Source organism: Oryctolagus cuniculus, chromosome 3 (genome assembly GCF_964237555.1).
Source record: "Oryctolagus cuniculus chromosome 3, mOryCun1.1, whole genome shotgun sequence".
NCBI lineage: Eukaryota > Metazoa > Chordata > Mammalia > Lagomorpha > Leporidae > Oryctolagus > Oryctolagus cuniculus.
Genome location: NC_091434.1, coordinates 165159418 through 165180841, shown reverse-complemented (window position 1 = coordinate 165180841; position 21424 = coordinate 165159418). Strand labels below are relative to the sequence as shown.

Here is a 21424-nt window from a genome sequence, read left to right as displayed (position 1 = left end):
AGAGCGGGAGAGAGAGAGAAAGGTCTTCCATCTGCTGGTTCACTCCCCAAGTAGCCACAATAGCCAGAGCTGAGCTATCCAAAGCCAGGAACAGGAACTTCTTCTGGTCTGCCATGCAGAAATAGGGGCCCAAGCACTTGGGCCATCTTCTACTGCTTTCCCAGACCATAGCAGAGAGCTGGATCGGAAGTGGAGCAGCTGGGATACAAACCAATGCCCACTGGGATGCTGGTGCTATAAGCTGAAGGCCCCAGAGAGTTTTCTTATATAGTTCATATTTCCATTGTAACTGTGAATATCAGAATCTTATTCTTTAGACTGTGGCTGCCCTAAACTTACCTGAATTCTTTCTTTCCTTCCTTCCTTCATGTTAGTTTGATTCAGTACAGTTCAAAGGAATTAATAAGCATGCATTCATTACTGCCTGATGCTACATACCTAGGAGAGCAGAGTCACCTACAAATGTCAGCCTTTCTGTCTGGGTTTACAGTACGTTATAATATTCTACCTTTCACTCCTGTGCCTCCTGAGCACCAGTGTGTTTAACCCATTGCTGCAAAAGCTGTCATAAAACATTCTTTAATGTAGAAAAGGTTGTGTTGCACTTTACTTTGAAGAAAGTACACCATAAAAGCAGTCAACAAAGAAACAGTGGTTATAGTCTGACTTCTATTTTATCTTTAATAACATTTATATTATAAAAGTGTCACTTTCTGTGGAATGATATATGTACTGGAGTATTTAAGTATTGGAACTGAAACCCCAGCATTTCATATGGGGATATACAGTACTAGGCCTAGCTTGTTTCTGTTCTGTGACTTTCATGTGTATAGATGAGGAAATATTATTCTAAAACAAATATGAAGCCGGCGCCGTGGCTCAATAGGCTAATCCTCCACCTTGCGGCGCCGGCACACCGGGTTCTAGTCCCGGTTGGGGCGCCGGATTCTGTCCCGGTTGCCCCTCTTCCAGGCCAGCTCTCTGCTATGGCCAGGGAGTGCAGTGGAGGATGGCCCAGGTGCTTGGGCCCTGCACCCCATGGGAGACCAGGAAAAGCACCTGGCTCCTGGCTCCTGCCAGGATCAGCGCGGTGCGCCGGCTGCAGCGGCGGCCATTGGAGGGTGAACCAGCGGCAAAGGAAGACCTTTCTCTCTCTGTCTCTCTCTCTCACTGTCCACTCTGCCTGTCAAAAAAAAAAAAAATAAAATTAAAAAAAAAAAAAAAACAAATATGATAAGACTACATTAATTGGCTGAAAAGCCCATGAGGGCATTTCAGGCATGGAAAGCCAAGACACTGGCAAAAAATGTTCTACATGGAGGATCTCTGTGAGTGAGACCCCAGCAGAAAGAAGTGGCCATCAAAGGAGGATGTACTTTCTCTAAAGGGAAGAAAGAACGTCCACTTTGCTTATGGCCTTGTCCATATACTGATAGAGTTTATGGACTGAAAAGGCTTCCATAGCCTTGGCAGCTCATGTCAAGAGCCTCGGGTGGTCACTGATCTCATACATAAGAGTGTTAATTGTTAAGTTAACAACAGGAGTCACTGTGCACTAATTCCCCATGAAGGGAGTTAAGAAGTTGTATTACAAGAGTTAACTATAAAACTAGTTCTCAGTTTGTGTGTGTACGTGTGCAAATTATTGAAATCTTAGTATAGAGTTGGTCTTCTGTGTACAAATTTAATTGAAAGTGAATCTTAATGAAGAATGGAACTGGCAAGGGGAGAAGGAGGAGGGATGGAAGTGTGGGTGGGTTGGCGGGTATGATGAGAAGAATAACTATATTCCTATAGTTGTACTTATGAAATTATTATTCCTTAAAAAATAAAGACTACATTAATGCAGCAGTGGGAATTAAGAGACCTAGTTATTTCTGAAATGTGTCTATTCTAGGGTCTATAAACTCTCTATATCTCAGTTTCCTCATTGAGAAAAGAGTTTTATTGGGGGATAAATGGATTGACAGTGTTTAGAACAGTGGCACTTACAAAATACTTGTGTGGGTTTTTTTTTCCTTTTTTTTTTTAAGATTTTATTTATTTGAGAGGTAGAGTTACAGACAGTGAGAGGGAGAGACAGAGAGAAAGGTCTTCCTTCCGTTGGTTCACTCCCCAGATGGCTGCAACGGCCGGAGCTGTGCCGATCCGAGCCAGGAGCTTCCTCTGGGTCCCCGACGTGGGCGCAGGGGCTCAGCACTTGGGCCATCTTCTGCTTCTATCCCAGGCCATAGCAGAGAGCTAGATCTGGAGTGGAGCAGCTGGGTCCCAAACTGGCGCCCGTATGGAATGCCGGTGCTTCAGGCCAGGGCATTAACCCACAGCGCCGGCCCCCAGAATACTTTTCTTAAAAAAGTTTGTTTACTTATTTATTTAAAACAACGATAGAGCAAGAGATCTTCCATCCACTGGCTCACTCCCCAAATGCCTGCAATGCTGGGGCTGGACCAGGCTGAAACCAGGAGCCAGGAGCTCTGTCTAGGTCTCCCTTGTGGGTGGTGGGAACCCAAGTACTTGTGTTCTCATTCCACCACATACTTGGGCCGTCATCTGCTTCTTCCAAAGTGCATTAGTGGAAAGTTGGATGGGAAGTGGAGGCCGGACTCCATCCCAGGTACTGTGATATAGGAGGCAGGTGTCCTGAGTGGCGGCTTTACCTGCACCCACCCCCACAAAGCACTTTTAACTGTTAGCTGTTCTTATTGTCATCCTGCTCATTATCATACTTGTAACAATGGTTTAAAGAGAAAGATTGACATAATTTTTTTTAACTTTTTTTTCTTCTATTCAGATGACCTGTGTAGAAAAAGCAGGAACAGATGAGAAAATGCTCATGAAAGTCTTTCGTTGTTTGGGAAGTTGGTTTAACTTGGGAGTTCTGGACAGTAACTTCATGGCTAACAATAAGTTACTAGCACTCCTTTTTGAGGTTTTGGTAAGTAATGACTTTAAGTATTCCTGCCACAGTCACTTGGTCACTAACCTTCAAGACCACAATGTGTTCAGATGTCTGCACAAGGACTGGGAGGTGTATAGTCAGAAAGCAGCAGCATCCTCTCTGCTGCCAAGAATCAGGTGTTACAGGATCAGTGTTAATGCTCAGAGTAGTGTAGTCATGTTGAAGGCAGTCATATGATAAGGTAAGTGATGTACATGTTAAAAACCAAGTAACAAAAAACCATTTGTCTGTTCGTCCTTGTTTTCTTTTTTAACACTTATTTTTTTTAAAAAGATTATTTGAGAAGTAGATTTACAGACAGAGGGAGAGACAGAGAGAGATGTCTTCCATCTGCTGGTTCACTACTCAGATGACTGCAATGGCTGGAACTGGGCCGATCCAAAGCCAGGAGACTGGCGCTTCTTCTAGGTCTCCCACGCAGGTGCAGGGGCCAAAGGACTTGGGGCATCTTCTACTGCCCTCCCAGGTCATAAGTAGAGAGCTGGATTGGAAGAGGAGCAACCAGGGTACTAACTGTTGCCCATATAGGATGCTGGCACTGCAGTTGGAGGCTTAAGCGACTACACCACAGCACCAGCCCCAGTCCTTATTTTAAAAATAGAAAACTGTATTTTTTTTGCTTCAACTTTTTTTTTTAATTTGTTTTAAAAATTTTTATTAATATAAATAAAACAAATTTCATGTATTTTATAGCTTCAATTCTAAGAATGTAATGAGGCTTCTCTCTCTTCTCCCTTCCTTTTTCTTTGAATTTTTGTAATGACATATTTTTAATTTACTTCACAATCACAGGCTTAATCCTCTACTAAATAAAGAGTTCAACAAATATAAATTAGACCATTTTTTTCACAAGAATATAGACAAAGGGCTGTAAATAATATTCAAATCACAAGATGTCAGTTTGACTCATATTAAGGGTTTTTTTGTGTGTGTGCTCTATATATTAACTGCCACAATCAGAGAAAACATTTGTCTCTTGGGGTCTGGCTTATTTCACTAAGCATAATGATCTCCCATTGCATCAATTTTGTTGCAAAAAATAGAATTTAGTGTTTTTTTAATGTCTGAGTAGTGTTCCATAGTAGGTATATACATTTTCTTTATCCAGTGATCAGTTGATGGATGTCTGGGTTGATTCCACATCTTAACTATTACGAATTGAATTGCTATAAACATGTGATAAAATTGTATTCTTAATGATGGTCATTGGCTCTTTGACATTACCCTGACATAATTATTGGTGTAATAACAATTTAGAAAATACAGAATGGAAGGAATTTAAAAAAATTTTTTTTAATTTATTAGACAGGTAGAGTTACAGACAGAGAGAGAGAGAAAGGTCTTCCTTCCGTTGGTTCACTCCCCAAATGGCTGTCACTGCCGGAGCTGCGCTGATCTGAAGCCAGGAGGCAGGCACTACCTCCCAGTCTCCCATGATAATATAATGAGTATTTTTGGGCCCACCAATCAAATGTTAAGAATAACTCAATGAATAGTGTGCTCTGTTTTAAAGTACCCCCCACAAATTCTAAATGTCGTAGTTTTTTCTTAAGATGAATATGTTTTCACTAAATTTATCCACCTTCTCATCTGTATTCTTTAGAAACCCTCTCTGATTCTTGAACTTCCTGGTTTGTTCTAACTTGTATCAGTTCTTCTTTAGATTACTCCTCAGCTGTCATCACTGCTTTTCTCAGACCAGTAGCAGAGATCTGGATCAGAAGTAGAACAGCTGGGACATGAACTGGTGCCTGTATGGAATGCCGGCATTGCAGGTTGCAACTTTACCCAGTGTGCCACAATGCCAGCCCCATGGCATTCCATTTAAAAGGGCTAGTATAAACAAAAACATGGAGGTTAGAAACCATACTACTGTGGTTGAGGTACACAAAGGTTGATTTGCTTGGCATATGGAGAAAGAGAATTGGGACGATTGATGGATATTTGTCTTATGGAAGGCCATGGCTATGAGGCTGTTATATAAAGTGCACATTCAGAAAGGTTTTAATTGTTTTCCTATCACTTGGAATGATCCTATTTGTTTACCTTTTCCTCCTATCTCCTAGCAACAGGATAAAACCTCGTCCAACCTCCATGAAGCTGCTTCAGACTGTGTGTGCTCAGCTCTCTATGCCATTGAAAATGTGGAGACTAATTTGCCATTAGCCATGCAACTTTTTCAGGGAGTCCTGACATTGGAGACTGCCTATCATATGGCTGTAGCTCGAGAAGACTTAGATAAGTGAGTAATTATTTAAGGGAAGAGCCCTGGGTTTTCCTACAGACTGGGTATTCTTTTTAACTATTTACTTTGAATGGTTTGTTCGTTTATTTGAAATGCAGAATGACAGAAAGAGAGTGAGTCAGAAAGAGATCTTCTATCCACTGGTTCACACCCCAGATGGCCTCAATAACCAGGGCTGGACCAGGCTTAAGCTCCATCATGGTGTGCCACATGGGTGTTAGGGACCCAAGTACTTAGGCCATCTTCCACTGCCTTCCAGGCACAGTAACAAGAAGCTGGATCAGAAGTGGAGTAGCTGGGACAACCCAATTCACCATAACACTGGTACCCCCAGTTCACTTTTTATTAATTCATCTATCATTTATGATTCTTAGTGATTCAGTGTAAGTATAAAAGCAGTGCATTCTTAAGATACTGTATTATCTGAACCTAGAGGGGCAAATTGGATGCCGAAGGAGAGGCTGTAGAATTGCCAGTCATGCAAAGTAGTGATTTTTTTGCTATTATAATCAGGAATAAACTTTAAAATATCAAGAGTAATTTGATAAGCATTTTTTTTTTTTTTCAAATGTTTTAGTATTGGAGAATGTGCCATCTAAGTAAAGGTGTTTGTCATGGACATTGTAATACAACACAGGAAGTAATCACTAGATGTCCCTTAGACTGAGGAACCTTTTATTTGATTAACTGTGTCTGTTAGTGTGTACATATAATATCTAGATTTCTGACTTGATGTTCTCATTCCTCTTTCTTCTACAGAGTTCTGAATTACTGCCGTATTTTCACTGAACTGTGTGAAACTTTTCTTGAAAAAATTGTTTGTACTCCAGGCCAGGGTCTTGGGGACCTACGAACTCTGGAGCTGCTTCTTATCTGTGCAGGGCATCCTCAGTATGAGGTAGTGTCTGTACTGTACTAAGGTCATTGTGCTCCAAGCGGTATATTGTGTACTGTCTGTATTCCAGTGCCTCATGCCCCACCTTTGACTTGAGAAGCTGTAGTCTGGGTTTTTAAAAAATTGATGCATTTGAGAGGCAGAGAGAAAGAGGTCTCTGGACAGAGAGCTCCCACCCACTGGTTCAGTCCTCACATGCCTGGAACCAAGCTAAAGCTGGCAACTCAAAGCAGGTGTCCCACGTGATAGCAAGAACCTGATTACTGAGGCCCCCACTGCTGCCTCCCAGGGTCTGCATTAGCAGGAAGCTGGAGTCAGGAACTTGACAGGGGCATCAAACCCGTTCACTCCTTTGTGGGAGTCAACCATTCAGCTGAATGCCTGCTGCCTGTGTTGGAATTTTTAAAAAGTTGTGCTCAAGTTTCTGCTTTGAATCCTGTTTGTTTGTTTGTTTTTGTTTTTTTCTTTTTGAATCCTTTTCTTTTGTTGCTGTTTTTCACCCAGTGAGGTAGGCTGATTGACAAGTATCTCAAGGAACCCTTTAGAAAGAAAGCCTGTTACCTTTACTCTGAGCCCCTTTCTAGTGCCAAGTACTTTGTAGAGCTTTACAGCTAAATCATACCACATCCTAACTGTACTCCACAAGTCTCTTAACACCCCCAGGTTTTCTCCAAATATGAGAAAAAACTGAGAAAGACACTGAAAGGATTTGAGTCGCCTTTATTTAAAAGTCTTTAAGACATCCTAAGATTGTTCAATATTTAGAGATTATCTTATCTGAGAAGTTTTACCTCTTACTTGTAATATCAAGAAGTGAGAAAGAAGTCCTCTCCAACTGAACAATTTTTAACAAATAGCTGTACAACTATTTTGGATCTTTGATGGGAAAGGCATGGTAGAGCCCCTTTTACTTTTTCATTACTACTTAAAAATAACATTTGTTATACATAATCTTATGAGAATATCTAAATTCAGATGAAACGCAAAACATTTTTGGGAGAAGTGTAGCATTGTACAATAATATCCCTCTATAAACAATGCCATATGGAAGACAGGCTGTGAGTAAAATCTCAGGCTGCTTCTACCTCTCTCTCCCACTCAAGAAAGCAAGCAAGAGGCTGGCACTGTGGTGCAGTGGGTTAAGCCTTCACCTGCAGTGCTGGCATCCCATATGGGCACTACTTTGAGTCCTGGCTGCTCCACTTCCCATCCAGCTCACTGCTAATGCACCTGGTAAAGCAGCAGAGGATGACCCAAGTGCTTGGGCCCCTGCACCCACATGGGAGACCGGGATGCAGCTCCTGGCTCCTAGCTTCGACCTGGCTTAGCTCTGGCTGTTATAGCCATTTGGGACGTGAACCAGCGGATGGAAGATATCTCTTTCTCTCTCTCTAACTCTGCCTTTCAAATAAATAAGTAAATTTTTGAAAAAAAAATAAGGCAAACAAATAAAAAATGGCATGAGCCTGGTTCAGTTATGTTCAGAGAATTATGGATGGCTTGCCTGGTAAGAAATGTTCTAATATCAAACATATGATGAAATTATTTCCAGATTGGGGGGGGGGGGATTCTTAAAAAGAAACTTCCATTTCTGTGTATTTCTCTAAATTCAGAATCCAGTATACTTTTGTAGAAGTTCTTAGAGCTGAACAGGGAAGCCAGTCTCTCTAACTGGAGTTCGGCACCTCACATAGAAAGATACTTGGGTGGATAATAGTAAGGAAAGGTGGCTTCTTAACTGGTTCTACTTATGCTATTTGAAAGTATTATCTTTCTTCTTGCATGCCCTAGTAACTATAAGATTTTTGTTCTGTTCATTTTCCATTAAAATAAATAATCTTTTGTCTTTGTATCTAACAGGTAGTAGAAATTTCTTTTAACTTCTGGTACAGACTAGGGGAACATTTGTACAAAACTAATGATGAGGTCATTCACGGCATCTTCAAAGCTTACATTCAGAGACTGCTTCATGCCTTGGCTCGACACTGCCAGTTGGAACCAGACCATGTAAGTTTTTTGGGTTTTTGTTGTTGTTGTTGTTCTTGTTTTTGGTAAGTTTATTTTTTCAAACCTTAATTTCCTCTTTTCAAGACAGAAAAGCTAGAGAATAAAACTAATGGAATGTATGCATTTTGTCACTCTTCAGCCTCCAGTGAAGAAGTCAGTACCGGTGTAATGAAAAGCAGTAGGCCTGTGTGTTAGCTTGTCTGGTTCAATTCCCAGCTATTCTGCACTTCAGCTTCAGCTTCCAGCTAATGAATTGGGAGGCAGTGGATGATGGTCCAAGTACTTGGGTTCCTGCCACCCACATGAGAGAGCCAGATGGAATTCCCAGCCTCTGGCTTCTGCCAGCTGTACCAGGCATTTGGGGAGTGAACCAGCAGATGGAAGATATCAATGTCTTCTCCTCTCTGTCACTCTTCCTTTCAAATAAAGATTTTGAAGGAAAGAGGGAGAGATGGTTCACTCCCCAGATGGCCATAATGGTCAGCTCTGGGACAGGCTGAAGCCAAGAGCCAAGAGCCTCATCTGAGTCTCTCACATGGGTAGCAGGAACCCAAACACTTGGGGCCATCTTCCACTGCTTTTCCCAGGCCATTAGCAGGGATCTGGATCCCAAGTGGAGCAGCCAGGACAAGAACCTATGCCCACAGGGGTTGCCTGCCTTGCAGGCAGCGCCTTGATGCACTACACCACAATACCAGCCCCAATAAAGAAATCTTTAGGAAAAAAAAAAAATCACTCCTGAGTCAGCAATTATTCTTCTGGGAATTTATCTTAAGTAATTCTGCTGAAGGAAAACAGCTATTTTTATGGAGAAAACATGGTCTATAAAAGTATAATATGATAAACTTGTGTACAGCAGTATAAGAAGAGTTAATATAAATTATATAGCAACTTGATGGATCATCATGCAGCAATTGAGTAACCATTGAAGTAACAATAGTAGGCTAAGTGAAAAAATCAGAATGTAAATTTTATACTCTGGGGCTGGCACAGTGGTGGAGCAGGCGTGCCATATGGGTGCCAGTTCTAGTCCCGGCTGCTCCACTTCCGATCCAGCTCTCTGCTATGGCCTGAGAAAGCAGTAGAAGATGGTCCAAGTCCTTGGCCCCTGCACCCATGGTGGGAGACCCAGAAGAAGCTCCTGGCTTCAGATCGGCACAGCTCCAGCCGATGCAGCCAGTTGGGGAGTGAACCAGTGGATGGCAGATCTCCCTCTCTCTTTCTCTCTCTCTTTCTCTGCCTCTCCTCTCTGTAACTCAACTTTCAAATAAATAAATAAATCTTTTTTAAAAAATTTTTATTCTCTGACTTTAATAGTGTAAAATATGTGATTAGGTTACAACTAGTATAAGACTAAGATGTTTTGAGGATATTGGAAATCACATATTTTCCCCAACTTATATACATAATTTTCTTTGTTATTTATACTGATTTTATAATTCTAAAGAAAATATAGGAATAATCTGTTTGCTTATCAGAAAGCATACTAGAAATGTTATGACATGAGCATTGGAAAATGCTCAACCTCCATGTTTTGCTTAGTCTCTTCAAATATTTCTGCATCTTTTTCATCTTTTTGGTTGGTTTATTTAATCTCTGTCCTTTTATGTAGGACCTATAGTAGGTTTACTTGCATACAAGTAAATCAGACACAATATTCTCTTAATTTTTTTTTACAGATTTATTTATTTATTTGAAAGGCATAGTCACAAAGAGGCAGAGGCACAGAGAGAGAGAAATCTTCCATCTGCTGGTTCAATCTCCAAACGGCCGCAACAGCCAGAGCTGGGCCGATCCAAAGTCAAGAACCAGCAGCTTCTTCTGGGTCTCCCATGCAGGTGCAGGGACCCGAGTACTTAGGCCATCTTCTACTGCTTTTCCAGGCCATAGCAGAGAGCTGGATGGGAAGTGGAGCAGCCAAGACTGGAACTGGCACCCATATGGCACACCAGCACTGTAGATAGCAGCTTTACAAAACAAAACAAAGCAGGGCCCCTTGGTATAAATGTCCCTACCTGCTAGATTGCCTTCTTCTGTTTGCTAGCTCTGTGGCACCATTTTTCTTACAGCTGTTCCTTACACTTAAAAGTCTACAGTGCTTGTAATTTCTGTAGTGTTTCCTAATTGTAATCTGTTGTTTCGTGTGATAGCTATCATTTCCACCTTATTTGTTGACCCTTATTTTGTTAGTGTGAAGCAAGGATCTTGGACTAGATCAGTAGTACTAAAACCTTTTTCCTAGAGGGAATAGATATGCATACTGGGGCATTTTGGCGAGATGTATGGGGCAGGCTGGGCAAGGAGAGTGTCCAGTCTCTGAGCCAGTAAAGCTGTGCTAGTTTGGGGGGGAAAAGTCACCCTTTTCCTAGTATTCATGGCCTAAGATTCTTATACATGCTGCAAACAGAAGCTGACTTACAGAAGTAAGTATTGAAATAGGATTGATTTAAGAAGTGTGAAATATAAATTATCTCAATTGTTTAATGAAGAAAATATGATACATGCATGACAAATGAAGTAGTCTTATAATGAGTATCTATATATCTACCACCTAAATTCTAACATTCATATTTTTATATACTTGTTTTATTATGTATCTGTCTACCAATATGAAATGCTTTTTAAAGTCTAAAAAAAATTTTTTTTTAATTTATTATTTATTTGAGTGGTAGAGTTACAGAGAGAGGGAGAGACAGAGAGGTCTTCTATCCTCTGGTTCACTCCCCAGATGGCTGCAACAGCTGGAGCTGGGCCGATCCAAAGCTGGGAACCAGGGCTTCTTCTGGATCTCCCATGTGGATGCAGGGGCCCAAGCACTTGGGCCATAGCAGAGAGCTGGATTGGATGAGGAGCAGCCAGAACTTGAACCAGCGCCCACAGGCCGATGCCTAACCTACTGTGCCACAGCGCTGGCCTCATAAGTTGTTTTTTATATGAAGTTATCGTGATGGTTGATCATGGAAGTTCTTGAACTTTAGCTTCAGAGACTTGTTCGGTATCAGAGACCCATAGCTACGTTTTCCAGGTCACTTCCTTCTCCCTGCGACTACTACATTTTGTTAAAACAAGGTGTAGCTTGGAATTACAAAACGCACACATAGTCCTAAAGTTTCTCATCATACAGATAGAAGATAGGTTGTATAGACTTGACATATGTAACAGTTTGGGAGACCCTATATCTACAACTACCTTGTGACTTTTTTGGGAAATTTTTGGGACTTAGCTTTATTCTTTACTCTTTATTTTATGGAAGACAATGAAAGCCTCCATTGTTTTAAAACAAATGTTATCTGATTTCAGGAGGGAGTTCCTGAGGAGACTGATGACTTTGGGGAGTTTCGGATGCGGGTGTCAGACCTGGTGAAGGACTTGATTTTTTTGATTGGGTCTATGGAGTGTTTTGCTCAGGTAAGCCCATTTGGAAATTCTTAGTAGTTTCTTGATCACCTGTGTTCACTCCTGTGTCTTCTGTTCTGTCTTCTTCAAAGTCTTTGGCTAAATGGAATAAGAGATATGCAGGTGCCTAGCACACTGCCTGGCATATAGTAGCTGTGTTTATTTATCATCTCACAAGCCAATCGCAGTCTATGGTTCAGTTATGGTTTATGCTATAAAGAACTATAAGTGCTGTGCCACTTCTGCAGCTAGAGTGAAGGATCATAGATAAGATTAAAGCCTCAAGGAAACTTCTAAGGAATTTGGACCTAAGCAGGCAAAATAGGAACACTTTCTTGCTTTACTAATTATGTATCAACTCCTAGCAACTCTTTTAGTTATCTGATATTTACTTTGTCCATGCTTAGGGTTAGAATCCTGTGCGCTTTCATCCCAGGGTTACCATGGTAGAGAAGAAGATTCACAGTACTGTGGTTTTTGCGATAATCAGTAACATTTTACATCATGAGGTCGCAGTCATCGCCATTTCACATCAGCTGACATTAGAATAACTTCAGGAGATCTTCATATGCTGGATCATTCTCTAATAAGTTCTGAAATACTAGTTTAGATGCTTCGTCATGGCAGTACTAGACTAAACTAATTTTGCTTTTTTTGTTTGTTTTTAAACTCGACCATTTTGCATATATTTGTGCATAATATGATCCAGGAAGTGTTAATCAAGATTTAACATTTTTTTCCAGTGTGTTAAGCAGAGCATGATTATTCGTTCACGTATGAAAATTTGGGAGTTCTTAGAAAACATATCCAGTGAGATATTAGCCCATAGGCAACTATTCAGTACTCAGATTTCAACTCTTCTGACAGGCTCTGTGGCTTTAAGCAAGTCCATTAATCTCCTAATTTCAAATTTATAAATTATCAACATTGTTCACAATGTGTTCTGTAGAGTATTAGCTTCATGAGATGTTCTTCAGCAAAATAATAAATAAAAAATTTTTAAACTGCATAGATGTAATCAATTAAAATTAGGAAATGGTTCAAATAGTATATTAAAGATTCAGAAAAGCTATACAATAAGAAAATTGCTTAATTTTGTCTTCCTCTGGCAGTCTTTGTTATCTGACTATAAAATTCTTATTTACTCTAACACCTGATCATACTTCACAGAAGGATGTAATCTGGGAAATTCTTTACTAGAACATCGCTGAGTAATCTGCTAGGTCTACCTTTTAAAAAATTCTACTTGGATATATTATTGTGATAGGTGCTGCTAAGCAGCTGCTTGTTACCAATTTAATCTGTGCTGCCCATGTTTATACAGACAAGTGCTTAAAAACGGTAGAAATGTAAAGCCAGCACATATAGACTTACATTGTATCTCCACTTTACGTCTATTTATCAGTTATTATCTAGACCAGAGACACTTGTGTAACATGTTTTGTTTTCCCCATAATGCTCATTTTCTGGAGGCAGATGATCACCTTGATAAAGTCTTTGAGATCTAAATGGATTTTAGATATTACAACAGTAGTTACTTCTAGTTAGGGAGGAGTAGAAAATTATTGTTTTTTCCTGGCTCTGAGAAGCAATTTGATTTAGAAACAAGGAGTCAGGTTTGTTATAACTGACAGGATTTTTTTTGTTTCATTTGTTTTGGAATTGTTTTCCTTTTAATGGATCCATAACCCACCTCTTCTTCTCTAGTTATATTCTACTCTGAAAGAAGGCAACCCACCCTGGGAGGTGACAGAAGCGGTTCTCTTTATCATGGCTGCTATAGCAAAGAGTGTTGATCCGTGAGTGTCTAATAAGTCTTTTGCTGGGAACTCTAAATATCAAGAGAAAAGAGAATTACACCATTTTTCTCTGATATGGTATATGCTTGGAAACTCTTAGAACTTCTTATGTCTGTGGTGCTGTCTAGTCTTGTGACTAGTAGAGTCTAATTAGGGTAGCCTTTATTGTTGATACCATGTTTTAATCACATTTCCTAGAGTTAAATTACTTTACTTTTGATGCTAGTAATAGCTGCTGATTTATTTTTCCAACTGAAGCTCCCTGTGAAAGTTGTGGTCAAAAATTTGGTAGACTGATAAATTGTTGGTACTTGCTGGTAGACATTAATTTGGGTCTCCTGCTTTTGTGGCCTTGGGTAAGTTATCCATATATATATATATGGATATATATATATATGGATATATATATATATATTTAGGTTGTTCTTTTTTCTCTGTCTCAGAAAATCATATGTTTGCTTCAGAGATGCAAGGCATAGACACCATTTTGCTTAAAATAGTAGCAAAATATGAAAGAATTATTTTTATTATTGCTATTGAAAAAATTTTAATGATTGAAATTTGATTTCTAATTGCTTAGCATAGAAATTTGGGGGCAGTGTTGTGGCATAGCAGGTAAAGTTGCCGCCTGTGATGCGGGCATTCCATATGGGCTCCAATTTGTGTCCTGGCTGCTCCACTTCTGATCCAGCTCTCTGCTAATGGACTGGGAAAAGCAGCAGAAGATGGCCCAAGTGTTTGGGCTTCTGACACCTACATGGGATACCTGGATGAAGGTCCTGGTTCCTGGCTTCAGCCTGGCCATTGTGGCCATCTAGGGAGTGAACCAGAGGATGGAAGATCGATCTCTCTCTCCCTCTCTGTCTTCCCCTTTCTGTGACTCGATCAAATAAATAAATTAATATTTTAAAAGGGCTTGTGTTAATGATATGAATCCCTAACGACAGAATTTACTTTGTACCATGAGTTCATACATTGGTGTCAAGTTACCTTGTTTTGTGATCAGATACCTGCAATTGAGCTCTCTATTTAGGGCCTTGATTGGAGAGATGGTTAGGGCAGAGAATTATAAAAAGCACAGTGCGTCCTTTTTAGCTGCTTTTTAGGGCCTAATCAACGAAACCTTATATTGTCTCTAATCCAATAAATATTCAAGGAGATAGAGTAGGTTTATTTTTCTTTGTTAAGAAGATCTTAATTATATGTCATGCTGTTTGATATTAAACCCATTTTGGTGTCTTTTGGAACCTGACATGACAGTTTGAAGATTATTAAAATCATTAGTATTCTGCCATATATTGGTTTGAAAAAATGAGGGTAGATTGTCTTCAGTGACTGACTTAGTGTCCCTGAGAAACAGGCATAAATGAAAGGAGATTTTATATATTTCTTTATCTGCATTTCAAGCCAACTGTGTGATTACAATTTTTAGTGCGTATAAAGGACTTAGTAGACCTGGTGTATCCGTAGGGGCTGCTCTTGTCTAGCTCAGGGTATTAGTTACATTTTAATCATCTTTCATCTCTGGATTAAGTTCTGTCACTTTGGAGGGATCCTCCACTCTGCTCAAAAGATCTTCAGCCAATGTATTTGGGGATTAAGAGAAAGTAAAGGGGAAAAAATGAATTCACGGAACTGTGGAAAGGTTTTGATTAACTTTAGTTTCCCCTTATGTTCCGGATCAGGGACCTTAATCTGTCCTGCAGCTTGTTTTCTTATTCTTTCAGTTAAGAAGCTGACCCACCCATGCTTTCTCCTGTTCTTAAGGTTTTCAATGTCTGGCTATATGATGTCCTTTGGAGAATAGCAACTAATAGAAAGTGATCAGTGAGAGTTATTCATTCGTCATTTAGCCATTCTGCAATATTTATTGAGTGCCCATTATGTGCCAGGCACTGTTCTAGGTGCTGCAGATAGAAGAATAAGTTAAAAAGATTCCTTAAAAGAAGATGTTTCATCCATAATAAATGTCTGCCTCTCCAATTTGAGGAAGCTGTATTTGATATCTTGTGTGTCTTTGGACACTTTGCTGGCATTCATAAGACTAAAGAGCAGCATGCTTCTCCTGAAACAATGATATTTTTCATTTCTGCCTTTTCCCCCTTTTATGAGAATTTGGAAAACTTTCACATCTGATGTTAAGTGCTTGTGTCTAGTGGTTATTTATTTAGAAAGAAGCCATTAGCAATGCTATGTGTTGCTGCAGCCTGTTATACAGCCAGGACACAACCTTTACAATCAGTAACTGTGAGTACTTCCTTCTGTATTCAGGGAGAATAACCCAACCCTCGTGGAGGTCCTGGAAGGAGTCGTCCGCCTGCCGGAGACTGTCCATACAGCTGTGCGATACACCAGCATTGAGTTGGTTGGAGAGATGAGTGAAGTAGTTGACCGAAACCCTCAGTTCCTTGGTATGTGTTAACTCTTGTCTCTGCTGCTGCTGCTGCTACCTGATTTTTCTCCCTCTCTTATTTTTGCTCTTATTTCTCTATTTTCTCTCTTTTTTTTTTTTTTTTTTTTTTTTGATAGGTAGAATGTAGACACTGATAGGAAATATTATATTGTATGTTGCTTAGTTGATAGAAGATTTATAATCTGGTCTGGGAGAAGGACCTTTGAAAGATTAGATCTCCAGATACTGGAAAAATTTGCTTCTGTTATTCTGCTTAAACATGAACATTTCTGGGGCCCGCATTGTGGTGTGACGGGTTAAACTGCCACCTGTGATGCCAGCATCCTATATGGGTGCTGGTTCAAGTCCTGGTTGCTCTGTTTCCAGTCCAGCTCCTTGCTAGTGCACCTGGGAAAGCAGCAGAAAATGGCCCAAATCCTGGGGTCACTGCACCCATGTGGGAGAGCTGGATGAAGCTCCTGGCTCTTGGCTTTAGCCTGGCCATTGCGGCCATTTGGGAAGTGAACCAGTAGGTGGACGATCTCTCTATGTAACTATGCCTTTCAAATAAATAGATCTTAAGAAAAAAAAATGAACATTTCTGTCATTGTTGGTCTTTGACATACTCATTTGTTTTAGCTAATCAGACTCTACTATAGTTAGTTCTAACCCAGAAGCTACTCAGAGGTTAAAGCATAGGAAAGGGTTTTCTTAGTGTTGAATGAATCCTACATTTAAAAAAAGAATTATCATTGGATGCTAAATACACACAACTTAAAATGAAGAGTACTGGGCCAGGCATTTAGCCTCGTGGTTAAGATGCCTGCATTCCACATTGGAGTACATGGCTTTATACTCAATTTTGTTTCCTAACTCCAGCATTCCTGCTAATGCAGACTCTGGGAGGCAATGGACATGGCTCAAGTAATTGAATCCCTGCCACCCACATGGGAAAACTGCATTGAGTTTCTAGCTCCTGGCTCTGGTCTGGCTCAGCCCCAGCTATAAAGGGAGTGAATCAGCAGATGCCTGCCTGCCTGCCTGCCTATCTGCCTCTCAAAGAAACAGAGAAAGAAGAAAGTTGAGTTATATAACCTCTAGCTGCCTTCATTTACTTGAGAAAATAACTGAAGATCTTAAATTTTAAAACTGAAACCGAAGATAAAATTAGAAATCATTTATTCTAACCTCTTTAGTTTTTTTAGGATTTGCTTTTTTTTTTTTTTTTTTTTTTTCCCGTTTCCTATTTAAAAGACAGAGAAAGAGATCAATATTCTGTCCGCTGGTTTACTTCTCAAAGGACTGGCTGGGCCAGGCCAAAGCCAGGAACCTAGAACTCCATCCAGGTCTCCCATCTGCTGCCTCCCAGGGTGCATTTTAGCAGGAAGCTGGATCAGAAGCAGAGGAGCCAGGATTCAAACCAAGCACTCCAATATGGGATGCAGGTTCAATATAGGTGCTGGTTCAAGTCCTGGCTGCTCTATTTCCAATCTAGCTCCCTGCTAATGCATGTGGGAAAGCAGCAGAAAATGTCCCAAATCCTGGAGTCACTGCACCCAGTCTTTAACTGCTGCATCAAATGCCCATCCCTCTAATCCAGTTTTGCAGATAGATAGAGACTAATTAATCCACAGTAATATATAGTAACCCCCTGACATCTGAAAGGGATACATTCTGAAACTTCAAAGAGTCCTCAAATTTGTGTTGTTATATCATTAAGTTTAATGTGTTTCCTGTGCATATCTTTACTATTGTTTTTTTACTTGATTTTATTTTACACATCTGTTTTAGTGCCTGAAACACTTACCAAGAAGAGTGACTGTTCTCTTTTCTTATTTCTGTTTGTATAGTGTATGAAATGCTTACATCATAACTGAGCCATTTTACAAGTTCAGTGTATCATTTTAAAATGTTTTCAAAGTACCTGTTTTCTAATGCTTACATTTCTTTACTTCCATTATCTGCCTCAACATTTGGCTTTCTTTTGTAAACTGTTCTTCCACAAGGAAATAAAGTAGGTTTGTCTTTTTTTTTTAGCTTGATATTTTCACTGTATGTCTAGTAAGCCGCAAAGCTAGGTTGAACTATGGACCACCTGCGGTGTTTCAGATTTGTGCCTCAGCAGTAGATAAATTGTTATATGTTTGTATTCTAGAAGAGTCAAAAGCATGAATATTCAGTTTAAGAGCCACAAAAGTGCAGTGTTAGGGTTGCTTGGGCTACTTTTAGATTCTAGATTTTCTGTGATTCTTAGGTTAAATGCGCATAGGTTTTGTGGGAAGAGAGCAAATTGTACTGAGTTGTACATTTTTTTTTGACCATTAGACTACAAATGGATATAATGGCATTAGTCCTTAAGAGATAATTCTGTTTTTAAATTGTGTGTGTGTGTGTGTGCATATTTTAGAGCTTTATTTATTTATTTTACTTGAAAGGCAGAGTTACAGAGAGGCAGAGGCAGAGAGAGAGAAAGATCTTCCTTCCACTGGTTCACTCCCCAAATGGCTGCAATGGCTGGAGCTGAGCCAATCTGAAGCCAGAAGGCAGGAACTTCTTCTGGGTCTGCCACACGTGTGCAGGGGCCCAAGGACTTAGGCCAGCTTCCACTGTTTTCCCAGGGCATTGCAGAGAGCTGGATCAGAAATAGAGCGGCCGGGACTTGAACCGGTGCCCATATGGGATGCTGGCACTGCAGGTGGTGGTTTCAACCATTTATGGGTTTTTTTGTTTTTTTTGTTTTGTTTTGTTTTGTTTTTTTTTGTTTTTTAAGGATTTATTTATTTATTTGAAAGAGTTACAGAGAGAAAGAGATCTTCCATCTGTTGATTCAATCCCCAGTTGGCCTCAGTGGCCAGGGCTGAACCAGGCTAAAGCCAGGAGCTTCATCTAAATCTCCCACATGTGAGGCAGGGACCCAGGTACTTACTTTTCCCAGGCCATTAGCAGGGAAATGGATCAGAAGTAGAGCAGCCAGGACACGAACCAGCACCCATGAGTAGAATATGCTCCATAGAAATTTGCCTTTACAATCAGCTTTATTGTAACACTTAACATTTGATAAAATTAAAACTTAGTGAATTGATTGGTATAGATTATCTCCATGATTTAGGGCCTTTCATAACTAGAAAGAAACAAGTGTGTCCGCTTCAGGCAGCTATCATTGTCTTGGTTGATGCAGGCTTTTTGACCAACTGATTCATCTCTGAGTATAATAGTAACTCTTGAGCCTTGTCTTCTTGTATTACCATATATGAGTAACTGAATGGCCATGTGTGCTCTTAAGTCAGTGGTTTTCAGTCTGTGCTCTGAGTGCACAGGGTTGGTTACAAGGACCACATGGCTGCCATGAGGGAAGAAATGGGAGATGAACTAGATAACGCTCAGGGCCCAATTACACTGTGTCAGTGAGAGCAGTTCTACTTTTATATGTTTTTAATACTGGGGTTCTGAACACATTTCATTTTCAAAAAGGGTTTTTTAATTTTTATTTTAAAAAAGTATGTAAACTGTGTTATAACAAACTAGGAATTTTCCATGAGTTGCAGATATATCATCTCTGCCTGGCTTTTCTCCTAGACCCCGTGTTGGGCTATCTGATGAAAGGCCTGTGTGAAAAGCCCCTGGCTTCTGCTGCAGCGAAAGCCATTCATAACATTTGCTCTGTCTGCCGAGATCACATGGCTCAGCACTTCAATGGACTCCTGGAGATTGCACGTTCTCTTGATTCCTTCATGTTGTCTCCAGAAGCTGCTGTGGGCCTGCTGAAAGGTATTTGCTTATGATATTAACCAGTAACGGTCTCCTTTAAGCCACTGCCTGGTGTCATCTTGGATCAGTCGTATCTCCGTTTTTCAGTTGTAATGTACGTAGCATTGGGGAACACGGCTTTTTGACTCAGCATGCAGGGTGTTGACTGTTCTTAGACTGTTGTGAGGCTATGTAATTCATACAGCTTGCAGTATGTATAACACAGACCAAGAGTTTGAATGGAGATGGTATATTTAAACTAAACATAGTTGCTTTGTAAATTGGAAGAAGAAGAATTAAACGAAAGACCAAATAACACATTGTCATATCCAAGAGATAAGTGGAAATTGAAAAGTGGAGTGTGCGTGGAACAAGGCCATAAGTAAAACTAAGGGTCGTGGTCTTTATTAGTACTGATTGGCTTATGCCAAGTGATTGCTTATCCAGAGGCAAACAGCTTTTGTGGTGAGGAGGCTCAGATGAACTCAGGAAGAAATTATATTAATGTTAGGAAAAAAGACTTACGAACAGACTTTAAATGTGATGGCCATTTTTAAAAAATTTTATTTTACTATCTGTTTGAGAAGCAGCAAGATAGATAGAGCTTCTATCTGCTGGTTTACTCTCTGAGTGCCCTCAAGAGCTAAGGCTGGGCTGAGGTCGAAACTGAAGCCAGGAGCCCAGAACTCAAGTCTCCCATGTAGGTGGCAGGAACCCAAGCAGTTGAGTCATTACCACTGCTTCTGAGGGTCTGCATTGGCAGGAGCGTTTTCTCGTTAGACTTTGTGGAGATAGATTGAAGTGCCCTGTGAGGTATTGAAATCCTTGCAGATGGTAAATTAGAGGGGCTTGGAGTATGTCAAATAAAGGGCTGGGCTATATGAGCTGTGCAGTGTTCTAGGCCCCATGAGTGTCAGGCAGTTCACAAGAGTGCGTGGCCTCATGTGTGAACTGATGCTCTTTCTCATTTCTGTGAATGTGGCTATGCGTTTTCTACAGATTTTCTTTTTGTACAATGGGGTTTTTTAAAATTTCCCTTCATAGGCATAGATAACATGACATTAAATCTGAGTCAAATATTCTTTCTTATCATTTTCTGGTGAAATTTACCTGGATACTAAAGTGATATGTAAACTTTTAGAATATGGCCTAGCAGGGGCCCAAACAGTCGGGCCATTTGCTGCTGCTTTCCCAGGCACATTAGCAGGGAGCTGGATCTGAAGTAGAACAACCGGGATTGAAACTGGCGCCCATAGCCGGTGTCACAGGCAGTGGCTTTACCTACAACACCAGCCCCCTGTGCTGATATTTCTAGATCAATGGAACCTATCAGCTTTTCGTGTTAACTTGTGTGATGTAGACCAATTAATGGATGTCCCTCGCTCGGTTCAGCCTTTATTGCCCTCATGTGCGTCCTCATTTGTTTTTCAGGGACAGCGCTTGTCCTAGCCAGGTTACCTTTGGATAAGATTACTGAATGTCTTAGTGAACTGTGTTCTGTTCAGGTCATGGCTTTGAAAAAGGTGAGTCCAATTAAGTAAGGCATGAAACAAGTAAAAGATACTTATATGTTAGAAAGGAAAATATTTTAAAATTGCTTATTTATAGATAATCTTTCATCTACCTAGAAAACCCAAGAGAATTACCTAAATATAAGTCTTCGGAAGTTGTTACATGTGGGGAATAATCATTTCAAAATCAGTAGGTTCTTATTGTGCTCGTAATGGACAGTTAGAAGATATAATGGGAAAAGATCATTCAAATGTTTCCTTGAAGACTGTTTTAGAAGATGTCACCTCATCTCCAGTCACATTTGTGGTCAATAACTGTAGACATAGCAAGGAGATTTTTTTTGAACCTGACATGATTCTAAACTTTGTCTCCAAAGATAATACTGGTAGAAATGTCTAAGGAATATCTAAGAAAAGGAAGAGACAACTTGCTTTAAACATTATAAAACTAAAGTAAGCTTTATAATGTAAAA

At 40.1% G+C, this 21424-nt stretch overlaps 1 protein-coding gene across 3 annotated transcripts in view; it reads left to right on the top strand.

Annotated features, from left to right (window-relative positions):
• TNPO3 (transportin 3) overlaps nucleotides 1-21424 on the top strand; it is a 107170-nt gene that overhangs the window by 50707 nt on the left and 35039 nt on the right. For all 3 annotated transcript variants that reach the window (XM_008258220.4, XM_051848948.2, XM_070071302.1), the window contains 9 exons: nucleotides 2792-2935; nucleotides 5026-5201; nucleotides 5964-6102; nucleotides 7960-8106; nucleotides 11407-11514; nucleotides 13210-13301; nucleotides 15573-15712; nucleotides 19270-19461; nucleotides 20872-20963. In XM_008258220.4, coding sequence (XP_008256442.2) covers nucleotides 2792-2935; nucleotides 5026-5201; nucleotides 5964-6102; nucleotides 7960-8106; nucleotides 11407-11514; nucleotides 13210-13301; nucleotides 15573-15712; nucleotides 19270-19461; nucleotides 20872-20963 — 1230 coding nt within the window. The remainder of the gene's footprint in view (nucleotides 1-2791; nucleotides 2936-5025; nucleotides 5202-5963; nucleotides 6103-7959; nucleotides 8107-11406; nucleotides 11515-13209; nucleotides 13302-15572; nucleotides 15713-19269; nucleotides 19462-20871; nucleotides 20964-21424) is intronic.